Raw genomic sequence first — 13,040 nt, forward strand, 5'->3', positions numbered from 1 at the left:
CCCAGGACCCCTGCCCATGCTGACCAGCCACGGGGATAATGCTTTGGCCGCGGGACCTTATATAATAAGTGTCCCCCGGCTGTGGCATTACCCTGCTGGCTGGTTGGGTCCGGTGCTGGTTCTTAAAATACGGGGGACCCCTAGTCATTTTGTCCCCCGTATTTTGGGAACCAGCGCCGGACCTTGAGCCTGGTGCTGGTTTCATTAAATCAAGGGGACCCCTATTTGTCGGGGACCCTGATTTTATGTCACCAGCACCGGCTCAATGAGCCCGGGGCTGGTTATGCTCGGGCGGGGGGACCCCGCGCTCGTTTTTTTTTATTTTAACTGTTTAGTTTTTTTTTTTTCACCAGAAACCTGCACAGAACATTGCGATCTGTGCAGGTTTCTGCCTAATTCGCCCATCAGAACCTGGTCTGATTTTTGGGCGAATTATAGTCACACTTTATACAAATCGCATACCATTAAATATGCGATTTGTATACTTTTCCATGTGAAAACATCTGGATGCGATGTGCTGCGAAAAGCAGCCATCGCATTTCCAGTGTGTCCAACTTGTTGGCAAAAATCGCATTTTTTTCACATTTTTGGAGCTCATTAAATATGCGAAAATGTAAAAAAATGCGATTTCGGACGTTTTTGCGAGAAAATTCGCAAAAGTCTAAAAATCTCATCCCATAGAATCATAGGCGAATCTAGGGGGTGGTCCGGGGGTGCACAGGACCACCCATTAGCCTATTTTGTAGCTGAGGGATGGGGCTTTCCAACGAGCCCAGCCCCGTGTCTCTAGCCCCCTGGAAACCAGAGATACGGCCAGGCAAAGCTGGAATGTTTTCCCTATAGGATAACATGGGACCTGCTAATTCCGACCCCCACCCAGTTCAACGGCTGCCAGTTCCCCCTTCGGCATCACTGAAGCTCAAGATTGATCTCAGTTGAACCCAAATCGCTAGGCCTTTAATCTGATACCAGGCTGGATCCATATGGGTTAATTGGTTCCAGGGATATTGAGGTTAAACCGTTTTTTTTTTTTTTTTTTTCATTTCTTAAATGTAATTTCATGACTGTTTATGTTCTTTGAGGGCAGATTTCTCTGGAACAGCCCAGTTTCACGGGACCAAAATCATTCAAAGCCAACTCAAAAGTTCTTCAATATGAGACTGGTCTCATGTAAATGGGTCAGTTGGTTCCGAAAATATAGCTGGTTGATTAAATGGGGGTAGGGAGAGGGGAGTGGTTGTCTCTCCCCCTCACACCAGAAAATGCAGGGACTAGGCTGGTGTAGCCTGGGAATGTCCCTGTATGATCCTGGACCATATTCCCGGGTAAATCCCTGCATTTTCTGTTGTGAAAGAGGTATTATTTCAAACAGCCGTGACCTGCAGTGCTCTGAATACAGCCGGGCAGCCCCCTGCTCTCTGCCCAGCTGTCAATGACTGTCACCCCTGCAGCTTCCGCTCCAATTCTTCTCCCCGCTTTCACCTCAGCCCGCCCCCCCTTTAATCATGTGGTGCCGGCGCCCGGCGTGCTCCCCCGACGTCACGCACAACAACAGCGCGCACAATATTTCAAATGTCCCCTCGGCTAGAGGGGGCACCAGGAGGGGAGTGGGAACATGCTCTGCGCTGCGCTCTGCTCCTCTCCCCATAGAAGCAGCTGCACCGCTCTCCATCTCTCCCTGCAGCAGCAGCGAAGGCTCATATAAAAATTTACAGTAAAGTGGCACTTTTGGGGGCATTGCTTAAGGGACGCTATAAGTGGCGGTATGTGGGGGCATTACGCATAATGTGTCGCTTAATGTGTAAGGGGCATTACGGTGTGCAGCCTCATGTGTAAGGGGCATTATGTGTGCAGCATTATGTGTAAGGGGCATTACGGTGTGCAGCATCATGTGTAAGGGGCATTATGTGTGCAGCATCATGTGTAAGGGGCATTATGTGTGCAGCATCATGTGTAATGGGTACTATGGTGCGCGGCATCATGTGTAATGGGTACTATGGTGTGCGGCATCATGTGTAATGGGTACTATGGTGTGCGGCATCATGTGTAATGGGTACTATGGTGCGCGGCATCATGTGTAATGGGTACTATGGTGTGCGGCATCATGTGTAATGGGTACTATGGTGTGCGGCATCATGTGTAATGGGTACTATGGTGTGCGGCATCATGTGTAATGGGTACTATGGTGCCATCAAGCAAGAACCCCCTAGCAATGAGCACGTAGGTAAGCAGCACTTATGTGGCAAATATGTAATGGGCATCATGACATGTGGCACAATGTGTAATGGGCATTATGGTGTGTGGCCTTATGTGTAATGGGCATTACGGCGTGTGGCTTTATGTGCAATGGGTATTACGGAGTTTGCTCAAATGTGTAATGGGCATTACTCTGTATGGTCTAAAGTGTAATACCACACCCTTTTTGTGATGCCACGCCTCCTTCCCATGAAGCCACACCCCCTTTTGACGCGCGGCTACGCCGCGCATAGGTCCCTCTACTGTAGCTCTGGGACCACCCATTACCATAATTCTAGATTCGCCTATGCATAGAATGTCACCCTAGATGTTATATGCTGTTTATGCCACGGATTTGTAAATTCTGCTATAGAGAATGCTGTTCTTCACATGGAAACTGTAATTGTCTGCAGTGGAGGACACATTTAACAATTATAATGCTAATCAAGTTATTTAAATTGCAGCAACACCACTTACAAAAAATATATGTCTCTAAAACTCTCAAATACTGTATCTGTCAAATTTATATTCATATTATGCCTAAGAACTTGCTCCATAGTGCACCAAGTAGGGATACTTTTCTTAAATCAGGACTGAATGTATATTTATTCACAATGCCTTTAGGCAAATTATATGGGAAAATACTGTAAAGAGTTAAAGATGAATTTGAAAAGTACAATTTGAACGCAGAATCCTATGAATCTGACACATCCTTTTTAGTACAGTAAATATAATATACTTAACATCTTTAAGCGTATCCACAATTGCATATTATTGAAACCACTAAGCAGTGAGGCAACTTAAAACATGAATTGTACTAATAGAGTTTATTTTATATTTTAAGGAATACTAGTCTGAGCAATGCTTGTTCTAATTTTCTGTGCTACTTATGTGGCACTCTATGGGAAGTGATGACAGCAGCAGAGACCAACTCTCAGAAAGGTAATTTTAATTTGAGTTACAGTATAGACAATAAACTAATATGAGAGATTGACCGTACACATTGTTGTTTTACCAGTCTCAACATAATTTGGCTTTGCAATCATCCATTTTTTGTCTCTTAATATTAATTAGATATGACATACAAGAACAGAGGAATATCTTATTATACACATCATGGGTTGCATTCAAGAAGCACAAAATGTCAGAGACACAGCTGCAGCTGCAACTTTTGCCGCAGTTGTGTCTGCAACTTTTTGGAAATTCTGCTACAATTCCGTTTCCAGGTGTACATCAATGCGAAAAAAATGCAGAAGGACTCATATGTCTACTTTCATCAGTGAACATTGAAATATCGTTTTGTGAATCTTAAGACACACGATTGAAACTTGCATCAGTTCATTGTGCAGATTATATGTCTGAATAAGGCCTCCCATTTCAATGGTTCTAGATCTATGATTGTAACCACTATCCGTAAAATCGGTATGCATGCACAGTGTGACTGAGGGGCAGATTTATTAAGCTTGGTGAAGTGATAAAGTGTCTGTTTTTTTATCACTGGCCAATCAGCTCCTACCTGTCATTTTTCAAACCAAGCCTGTAACTTCATAGTTAGGAGCTGATTGGTTGGTGATAAAAAAACAGACACTTTATCACTTCACCGAGCTTAATAAATCTGCCCCTCAGACCCATGCGCAAATGTAAAACATCGCTCCACTGTGTTTGACGAAGCTGCTGCGTCCCACAGTACAGAATCTTCTTTTGTAGTTAATTGATTTAGTTTTTTTACTGATACCTTACACATTGTTGTGGGTGGAATAGTTGTATTCAGTTGTTAATGATCACCTGCCTTCAGAGCCGGATTAACAATGGGGCTGATGGAGCTACAGCTCCAGGCCCACTCTCTAAATAGGCCCATTTTATAGCTGAGGGTCAGGGCTTTCCAACAAGCCTGGCCCCGCGTTGCTAGCCCCCCGGGAACCGGAGATACCGCCAGGCAAAGCTGGAACGTTTTCCCCATAGGATAACATGAGACCTGCTAATTCCGACCCCCACCTGGTTCCAACGGCATCTCAGAAGCTCGAGGTTGATCTCAGTCTAACTCAAATTGCTGGGCCTTCAATCTGATACCAGGTTGGTCCATATGGGTTCATTGGTTCTAGAGATATTGCGGGTAAACCGATTTTTTCATGTTTGAAATGTCATTTCATGGCTGTTCATGTTGTTTGAGAACAGATTTCTCTGGAATCAAATGGCCAAGTTTCACAGGACCAAAATCATTTGAAAATCATTCGAAGCCCACATGTAAATGGGTCAATTGGTTCCGAAGATAATGCAGGTTAACTACCCCTAAAGTTTAAAGGAGGGGGGGGGGGTAGTTTTCTCTCCTCAGACCAGAAAATGCAGGAACTAGGCTGGTGTAATAGGGGCCAGCCCGGGTAAATCCCTGCATTTTCTGGTGTGAAAGGGGTATTATTTCAAATAGCCGGGACCTGCATTGCTCTGAATTAGAGATGTGCAGACTCGGATTCCGTAGATCCGAGCCCACACGGACGTCATCAGATTCCCGCCTGACTCGGTCCGTGGTCAGAACGTCATCTCCCGGCGCCGGATTTCACGAGGCTTTAAAAGCGGCTGCCGCGCCCGCCATCTTCACTCCAGTCAAGTAGTGGGTTGGGAGAGGGTGTGTTGGTGCTGCTGCTGGGGCTTAAACTTGAGCTTGACCTTGAGCGCAATATTTTTCAATCGCTGGTGCTGTCTCTCAGTGCTGCTGTGTAGTCTAACTGTGTACTTGTAGTACTACTGTCTCCTCTGTGCAGTCTACCTCTGGTGTGCTGTGCTGTAATTAATTATTTTTTTCGCTGGGGCGGTCTCCCTCAGTGCTGCTGTGTACTCTGTTCTCCTCTCTGCTTAGGAGAACAGTCTAACTGTGTACCTGTAGTACTACTGTCTCCTCTGTGCTAGGGCCTACCTCTGGTGCTGTGCTGTGCCTGTAATATTATATTATATATGAATAATTAAATTAATTATATTATATATATAGTCCACTGGTGCTGCCTGCACTGAATTTGCCAGTATTATTTAGTTACTCAGTCCACTGTTGCCACTGGCAGTGCTTCTGCCTACCTAGTGTACCTACCTAGTACATACTAGGCTGCTATATCTAATTTAATAAAAAAATAATACTTGTGCTGTGTGGGACTGTAAAAAATAATTCCATGCTGCTGGTGCACTGACGTGTGCCACTGAGTGCCACTGCCAAGCAGTACCTAATATAAAATTAATTATTATATAAATTCTGCTGGTGCACTGCATAAAGCTACTGGTGTAATATAACTACCTTTTGAGGTGACCACTGGCAGTGCTGCTGCCTGCCTGCCTGCCTGCCTACCTACCTAGTAGTTTATTTTCTCTACCTACTAGGCTGCTATATTATTAATAATCCCGGTATATGGTGTGGTAAACTTAGATGACCACATAAAAGGTGCTGAAATGTTGTCTATCAAGTTTTGTCTTTCAGTGTTTTTTTTATGACTGGAGTGCCGCCTCACCCCGCAAGTATCTTAGGATTTTAGGACATCGACATCCTGCGGGTGCATCTTCCTATATTTTTCCTATGCCAGCCTCCTGCTTTTTCCAGGCATATATAATCAGTTGAAAGTATTTACACAAATAGAGACCCATGAGCAGACCGCCCAACCAGAACACTGGTCAAGCCCCCCACATTATTAAGTGCTGGTCACAACCCCTTTTATTGCGCATAATCGGCCCTTGATAATTTTCAGCTCCAGGCCCATTTAGACCTTAATCTGGCTCTGCCTGCCTTCTATAGCTAACAACCATTGATTCGGGGGCCAAATTCTGACCGATATCAGGACTGAATCACCCCAAGGTTACTTAAAGTAAACTTCTAGTAAATATTGTGCAACATAAGAAAAGTGGGAATTGAACCCTTTCAGATTTTCATATCATGAAATACACCTAGATTTCTAATAAACATTTACAGAGAAAGATGGGTACAGATGGAGTGGGGCTCGCCAGAATGCCCCCGCTGGTGAGATGGTGCTCCATCTGACTGGGACGCGCGTCCCAGTTTCCAGGTGGCGGGGGATGTGAACCCTGCCTGTCTCCACTTCAGGGAGATGGGCAGGGTTAGGAAGGGGGTGCGGGGAGGTGGGGGCATTCGGCAGGGACCGGTAGCAAGATGGTGGTGAGGCTCCATTGGAAGGAGACACGCATGCCCCTCGTGCGTGTGCGTCCTCTTCTGGCGGTTGGCGATCCGACCACCCAACCCCCGCTTAAAGAGAGGTGCTCCATCAGTCTTTTTACAGAAATCAGAAGTTTGCACTGGCTAATGGGACAAAGGGCCTTATGAAATTAAATATAAAATACTCGTACTCACATTCAAGGCCATTAACCTGACTATTCCAACATATATCACTTTGCTTATCTCAAAATATATCCCCACCAGACCTCTCAGCTCTGCACAAGATCATTATTAGATCCCATTCACATTAAGACTTTCCTCTAACCTCCAAACTTTCAAGTGTTCCCTGAAAACTCTTCAGGCAAGCTTATCATATTCCAGAACCTCCACATAACCTTCATTAGTAGCAGGGGCAGATTTTTATGGAAAACCAGCCCAGGAAATCTGGGACAGCAGCCCTTCTCAAAAGCAGTAGCCCTCTCCTGCTCTGTACCACACACTATAGGGCTGGGCCTAAAAATTGTCCCTACCATTAAAAGCACACAGGCCCACATGGCCTCAGCATCTTGCTCCTGGCATAGACTCCTGCCTGGGTAGACATGAGTGGAGGAATAGGGAGAGACGTTAGAGGGGGAATAGGGGGAGGCATGAGAAAGAGAGCCAAATTGGCTACAGGGGTGAGCATTATGGGCAATGCCAGATTTAAGTGTTAGGCCACCCCCTAGACACAACAACATTCCCCCCCCACCCCCGAACTATTTTAAAAAAGAGGTAGCACAGGGAGAAATGGATTGCAGAGAGGGGGGGGTGGTCGTAGAGAAAGCAACAGAGAACAGAATCGCAGAGAAAAAGCGAGGGGTGGATCGCAGAGAAAAAGAGAGGGGGGATAGCAGAGAAAAAGAGGGGGGGGGAATCCCAGAGAAAAAGTGAGGGGTGGAATCCCAGAGAAAAAGAGAGGGGGGGAATCCCAGAGAAAAAGAGAGGGGGGGAATCCCAGAGAAAAATAGAGGGGGGAATCCCAGAGAAAAAGAGAGGGGGGAATCCCAGAGAAAAAGAGAGGGGTGAATCGCAGAGAAAAAGAGAGAGAGAGAGAGAGAGAGAGAGAGAGGGGGGGGGGGTGAATCGCAGAGAAAAAGAGAGAGAGAGGGGTGAATCGCAGAGAAAAAGAGAGAGAGAGAGGGGTGAATCGCAGAGAAAAAGAGAGAGAGAGAGGGGTGAATCGCAGAGAGGGAGGGGGATCGCAGAGAGAGAGTGAGGGGGATCGCTGAGAGAGAGGGAGGGGGATAGCAGAGAGAGAGGTAGGGGGATCGCAGAGAGAGAGGTAGGGGGATCGCAGAGAGAGAGGTAGGGGGATCGCAGAGAGAGGGAGGGGGATCACAGAGAGAGAGGGAGGGGGATTACAGAGAGAGAGGGAGGGGGATTGCAGAGAGGGAGGGAGGGGGATTGCAGAGAGGGAGGGGGATTGCAGAGAGGGAGGGGGATCGCAGAGAGGGAGGGGATCGCAGAGGGAGCGAGATCGTAGAGAGAGAGAGAAGGGGATCACAGAGAGAGAAATAGAGAGGGGGGGATCGCAGAGAGAGGGAGGGATCGCAGAGAGAGGGAGAGAGAGGGGGATCACAGAGAGAGGGGGTTTGCATAGCGAGAGAGGGGGTTCACAGCGAGAGAGGGGGTTCACAGAGCAAGAGAGTGATTGCAGAAATAGAAAGATAGAGGGATTGCGAAGAGAGAGGGATCATAGAGGGGGATTGTGGATTTGAGTGGGGGGTGCCTTACCACTATCAGCAGGGGTACAGAACTACTCACTGCATACGTGGGGGCTGGAGTCCACTGGTGCTGGCAGGAGGAGAGGTCCAAATATACAGAAGAAAAAGAAGTGTGGGGGCACTCCTTAACAATATATACTCGTAACTTGCACAAGTGTATTGGGAGAAACTATATGTCAGGAAAAATTGTTTAAATTTAAAACTTAACTTTTAGTACATTTATATGAATGTTAATAAAAATGGTAATAATTACATAGAAAAAAAGATTAAAAATGCACAGCAAATTACTTTCTATCCCTTTGATAGAACTGTCAGGTTGTAGTAAGGTCCGTTAATTAGACAATTACATGGATAATTTATTTATCTCAAAATCAAGACACTTGTAAAGAGCACAGACAGACAACCACCGTATAATTAATTCATTCAGTGCAAATGTAACCACATCTCCTATAACAAATATGTATAGAAACTGCAACTCTGCTTAACAAAGTTGTTAGCCCTTAGACAATCAAGCAATAATGATTTCTCTGTAACACGGCATTAAGGTTATTTATATATGAAATTCATAGCCATACTAGCATGCAGTATTTCAAGTAGAAGTACAATGTAACATCTGTGATGCACCATCAAATTGAACCATCACATATAACTTGTTGATACAATGTGTCTTCTTAACACAGTTAAACAAAGCTTTAGTATAATTGACAGTTCAGTAAATCTGCTAAATACATCATTAAATCGGCAATTAGGCAGAGGTTAGAGTATTAAACTCACATTGGCATTCAGGTTCAAAAGTCTTTCCAGCTTTCCCTCTAGCCACAGAAGCATTAAAAACTGAATGGGAGACGTGCCTTCTGAAGTGTGCACATGACCTCACGAATATCCTTCTCAAAATGACCATTTGATTCTAGAGGAATACAAAAAGGAAATTGGCATCCTAAGCCAAAAACTCGAGAAGTGGGAGAAGGACACTACCTTCCAAAATTACTTTGAACAACATAAAAAGGATCTGGATAAATACGAACAAACCATTATTGAGCGAAAAAAAGAAGAGCAAGTTCTGGAGAGATAAGGACTTCTCTACAGGTCAGATTTTTGCTTGGAGAGGGAATAAGTGGAGAACCCCCAAGAACTCACTCAATAATATCTACAAATATAATTCTTCTTCTTCTGAGCTAGACTGCTCAGGTGAAGAAAGTAGTTATCCTCAAGATAGCTCAAGCCAAGCCCAAAGATCAGTTTTTTTTTAGAGAATCCCCAAACCCACGTGGTTTTCAAATAAACACAAAGGGAAAAAAAGAAGGTCAAAGAGGAAGATGGGGGCCCCCAATCCCGGACCGATATCTGATCCGGGTAAGGAAGGACCAATAGGGGACACACTACAAATTATTAACCTTTCATATCATACTCTGATGTCTGATACAGAGACCAATATCCTCAAAAAAGGGTTATCTTTCTCTCCTACCAACAACTTAAACAAATTCAATCTGGAGAAGGATCTAAAACTTTTTGGTCGCAAACTACTTTAAAACAATGTTTTTGCCAATAGACCTCAAGCCTGGAGAGACATAAACAGTACGGATCTTACAGAGGAAGACATTTTGGCACTGGCTAACCTAGAGGAACATTTGGCCGAATTAAACGAACAGACAACAGGAACAACAGAAAAAAGACGTACCTGTAAGAAAAAAAAATCAACCTTCACCTCACATGACTCAATATGTCCAGAGGTAGGGATCTTCACAAATCTAGTTTCAAAAGAATTTGATAAGATTCATATAAAATCGCAAATTGCATAAAATTCCGTACAATCTCACAATGGAAGAATGGTTGGGTCTCAAAAATATCCGAAGTTGGCAAGATGTGGTCATTAAACACTCCGATAAAGGGGGAAACGTAGTGATTTGGCCAAAGGACAGAGGCAGAACTCTGGGAGGCAATGGAGTCATCTGCCGCTGGGCTCCTGCTCTCAAGGGGGCCCCTCTCCACCACTGCCAGTTTAAATCCATTAATTGAAAGCCATCAAAATCACTTCTGGAGTTCTGAAATATATATGTATGTGTTCTCTCTCTGTATGTATGTATGTATGTATGTATGTGTTCTCTCTCTGTATGTATGTGTTCTCTCTCTGTATGTATGTATGTATGTATGTGTTCTCTCTCTGTATGTATGTATGTATGTATGTATGTGTTCTCTCTCTGTATGTATGTATGTATGTATGTATATATATATATATATATACACATATACACAGTATATATGGCACCTTGATAAAGTGGCGACACGGCCACGAAACGTTGGGATACTACTGCCTCTGTGTGTTTATTCCTATATTGCGAGTGCCACCGCGCCTCCCCCCTGCATATCCTTGTCTCCACACCGGAGCCAAGCTACGGAGGGCACCGCTGTCATCTACTGCATCCCTGCTGGGACTTGTGCTTTTTTGGAGTGCCGCCCTGTCTCCTACACAGTATATAATATATATTTCATAACAGACTATATATATTTTGAATATCGTTGTGTGTGTGTGGGGGGGCAACAATATTCATCTTGCCTCCAGGCTACTGGGACACACTTACGCCACTGCCAAAGGATATGTACACAACTGAAGCATATAAACAATTGAACAACACGCAATGTTATAGACCAATCATGCTGAATCCTCTTGGGATAATACAATCCAAATATGAGACAATACTCAAGAGAGGTCTACAAGAAGGAGCAATTACCAAAAAGGAGTATGAATACCTATGGATGGAGAACCCCAAAATTGCCACACTGTACTTACTCCCAAAGGTTCATAAAAATCCAACTACACCACCTGGCAGACCTATTGTTTCGGGAATAGGATGCCTATCCGAAAAGGCGAATATATTTATTTTTCTCCACCTAAAAAAACATGTTCTAGAACTTCCCTCATACATCCGTGACACAACTGATATTTTTTAAAAAGTACACGACATCAGTTTGGAGGAGGATCAACTGCTGGTTAGATTAGTTTTAGAATCCCTATACACCAGCATAGATCACAACAGAGGATTCAATGCTGTGCAATATTTTTTGAACATGGAGGAGTATGGACCATTCCAAGATTTTTTACTGGAACTCATGAACTTTGTTCTTAACTTCAATTTCTTTACCTTTGATGATAAATTTTTCTTTCAGACAAAGGGAACTACGATGGGGGCAGCATGTGCACCCACGTATGCAAATTTATACTTAGGCTGGTGGGAAAAATATTTTTTTTTTCTGAGACATACGAGAAATATTCACAGCATATCAGCATGTGGAGTCGATATATCGACGACATTATGCTTATATGGGATGGCAGCAGAAGCCTTCTGGGTGATTTCTTGAACGAGCTGAACAGAAATGATTTGAACTTGAGGCTCATCTCTGAAATAAGCAATACCGAGATTTCATTCCTGGACCTTAAAATCTATAAAGGAATCAATGGTAATCTTGAAACAAAACTGTTTAGTAAAAGCACCGCTACCAACAGCGTGCTACATCAGATGAGTCATCATTTTCCCCCAACCATTGAAAATATCCCCAAAGGGGAATTCCTTAGACTCTGAAGAAATGTGTCAGATGACTGCATTTTCAAACAACAATGCAAGGAACTAAGTAATTGACTTGAAGATCATGGATACAGCAATAGATCTCTAAAAAGAGCACAGAAATCAGTCAATAATACCAACAGGGAGGCCATCATTTTTAAACCCACTAAGTGGGGTATTCAATGCCGCAGCGAGCGGCCGGCGAGGGGGTTAAACAGCGAGGATTGCTGAAAAACAGCGATCCTCGCTGTTTAACCCCCGCGCTGGCCGCTCGCTCTATTCAACGTACTGGGGAAATCCTCGCCGTCATAGGACGCTGATTCTGGAGCCACATCCGCCAATTCCCCCTCGCTCAAAAAACGGAGCGAGGGGGAATTGGCGGATGCGGAGGCTGTGTTGAATGCTGTCAGGGTTGAGTGGTGACAGCGAGCAGGAAGCCCTGTGGGGAGTAATCAAACAAAGTTTACAAAAATACTAGCATGTTCTAAAATCCAACGAAGACCTGTCAAGTATCAACTTTATTTCTGCTGCATATGAAAATTATTAATACACAGCTGATTTTATTTGCATAAATAAGTCTGGAGAGTCCTTTCTATCCTTTATATACTGTACTTCCCACAAAGTTCTGGACATCACCCTGGCAGTTATTTTTCATTGAATGGAGTGCGATCTTGTACCACAAATATATATATATATATATATATATATATACACACACACACACGTATATGTGTGTGTATGTATACGTGTAATGTTATTATATATATATTTTCTTGCTGCCTAACTTATATAAGAATAAAAGGTTTTTTTTTTTTATCCTCTTGGAGACATCATCTCCTCTCTTCCTAAATACAGACCCCATAATAGACAGATGTGATGTTGCATGGCCCCCTTTTCTAAATTATTATATGATCCCAAATCCTCTCTCCAGATCAGTGGTGGGGAACCTCAGGACCGGGGACCGTATGTGGCCCCCGTAGCAGGTCTGTGTGGCCCACCCACCTGCCCGGCCGCTTTGCTGGGAGTCAAGTACAGGGGATTTCTCACGGGAGGTCGGTAGTTCTCGCAAGATTCCTCTTAATTAACAGCAGCCGGAGATTGTCAGACCTATTCAGTGGCAGCCGCCGGAGCGTAGGATGGCTGAAGCAGGACAATTTGTAAAATAAATTTTTACATATGGCCCCCCGAAGGATTTTTTCCCCATATAAACGGCCCTTGGCACAAAAAAGGTTCCCCACCCCTGCTCTAGATAGTAACATAGACAAGTCTTTTGCTCTCTTTTCAAAGTAGATTACTTAATTGATTGCATATTATCTACTATTATCCTCCTTGGAA

The 13,040-nt window shown here is 44.1% G+C and overlaps 1 protein-coding gene across 5 annotated transcripts in view; it reads left to right on the forward strand.

The window, feature by feature from the left end:
• The window catches only part of MEI1 (meiotic double-stranded break formation protein 1), a 237,512-nt gene that overhangs the window by 117,150 nt on the left and 107,322 nt on the right, over window positions 1-13,040 (forward strand). For 4 of the 5 annotated variants that reach the window (XR_014454370.1, XM_083156559.1, XM_083156560.1 and 1 more), the window contains one exon: window positions 3,080-3,177. The exons of the other annotated variant lie outside the window; for it this stretch is intronic. Coding sequence is in view for 3 of the 4 variants with exons in the window: in XM_083156559.1 (XP_083012685.1) it covers window positions 3,080-3,177 (98 nt within the window). In the remaining variant the exon portion in view is untranslated. The remainder of the gene's footprint in view (window positions 1-3,079; window positions 3,178-13,040) is intronic. 5 annotated transcript variants of the gene reach the window in all.

This window comes from Crinia signifera, chromosome 8 (assembly GCF_055691185.1).
Source record: "Crinia signifera chromosome 8, ASM5569118v1, whole genome shotgun sequence".
In the NCBI taxonomy this organism is placed as follows: Eukaryota; Metazoa; Chordata; class Amphibia; order Anura; family Myobatrachidae; genus Crinia; species Crinia signifera.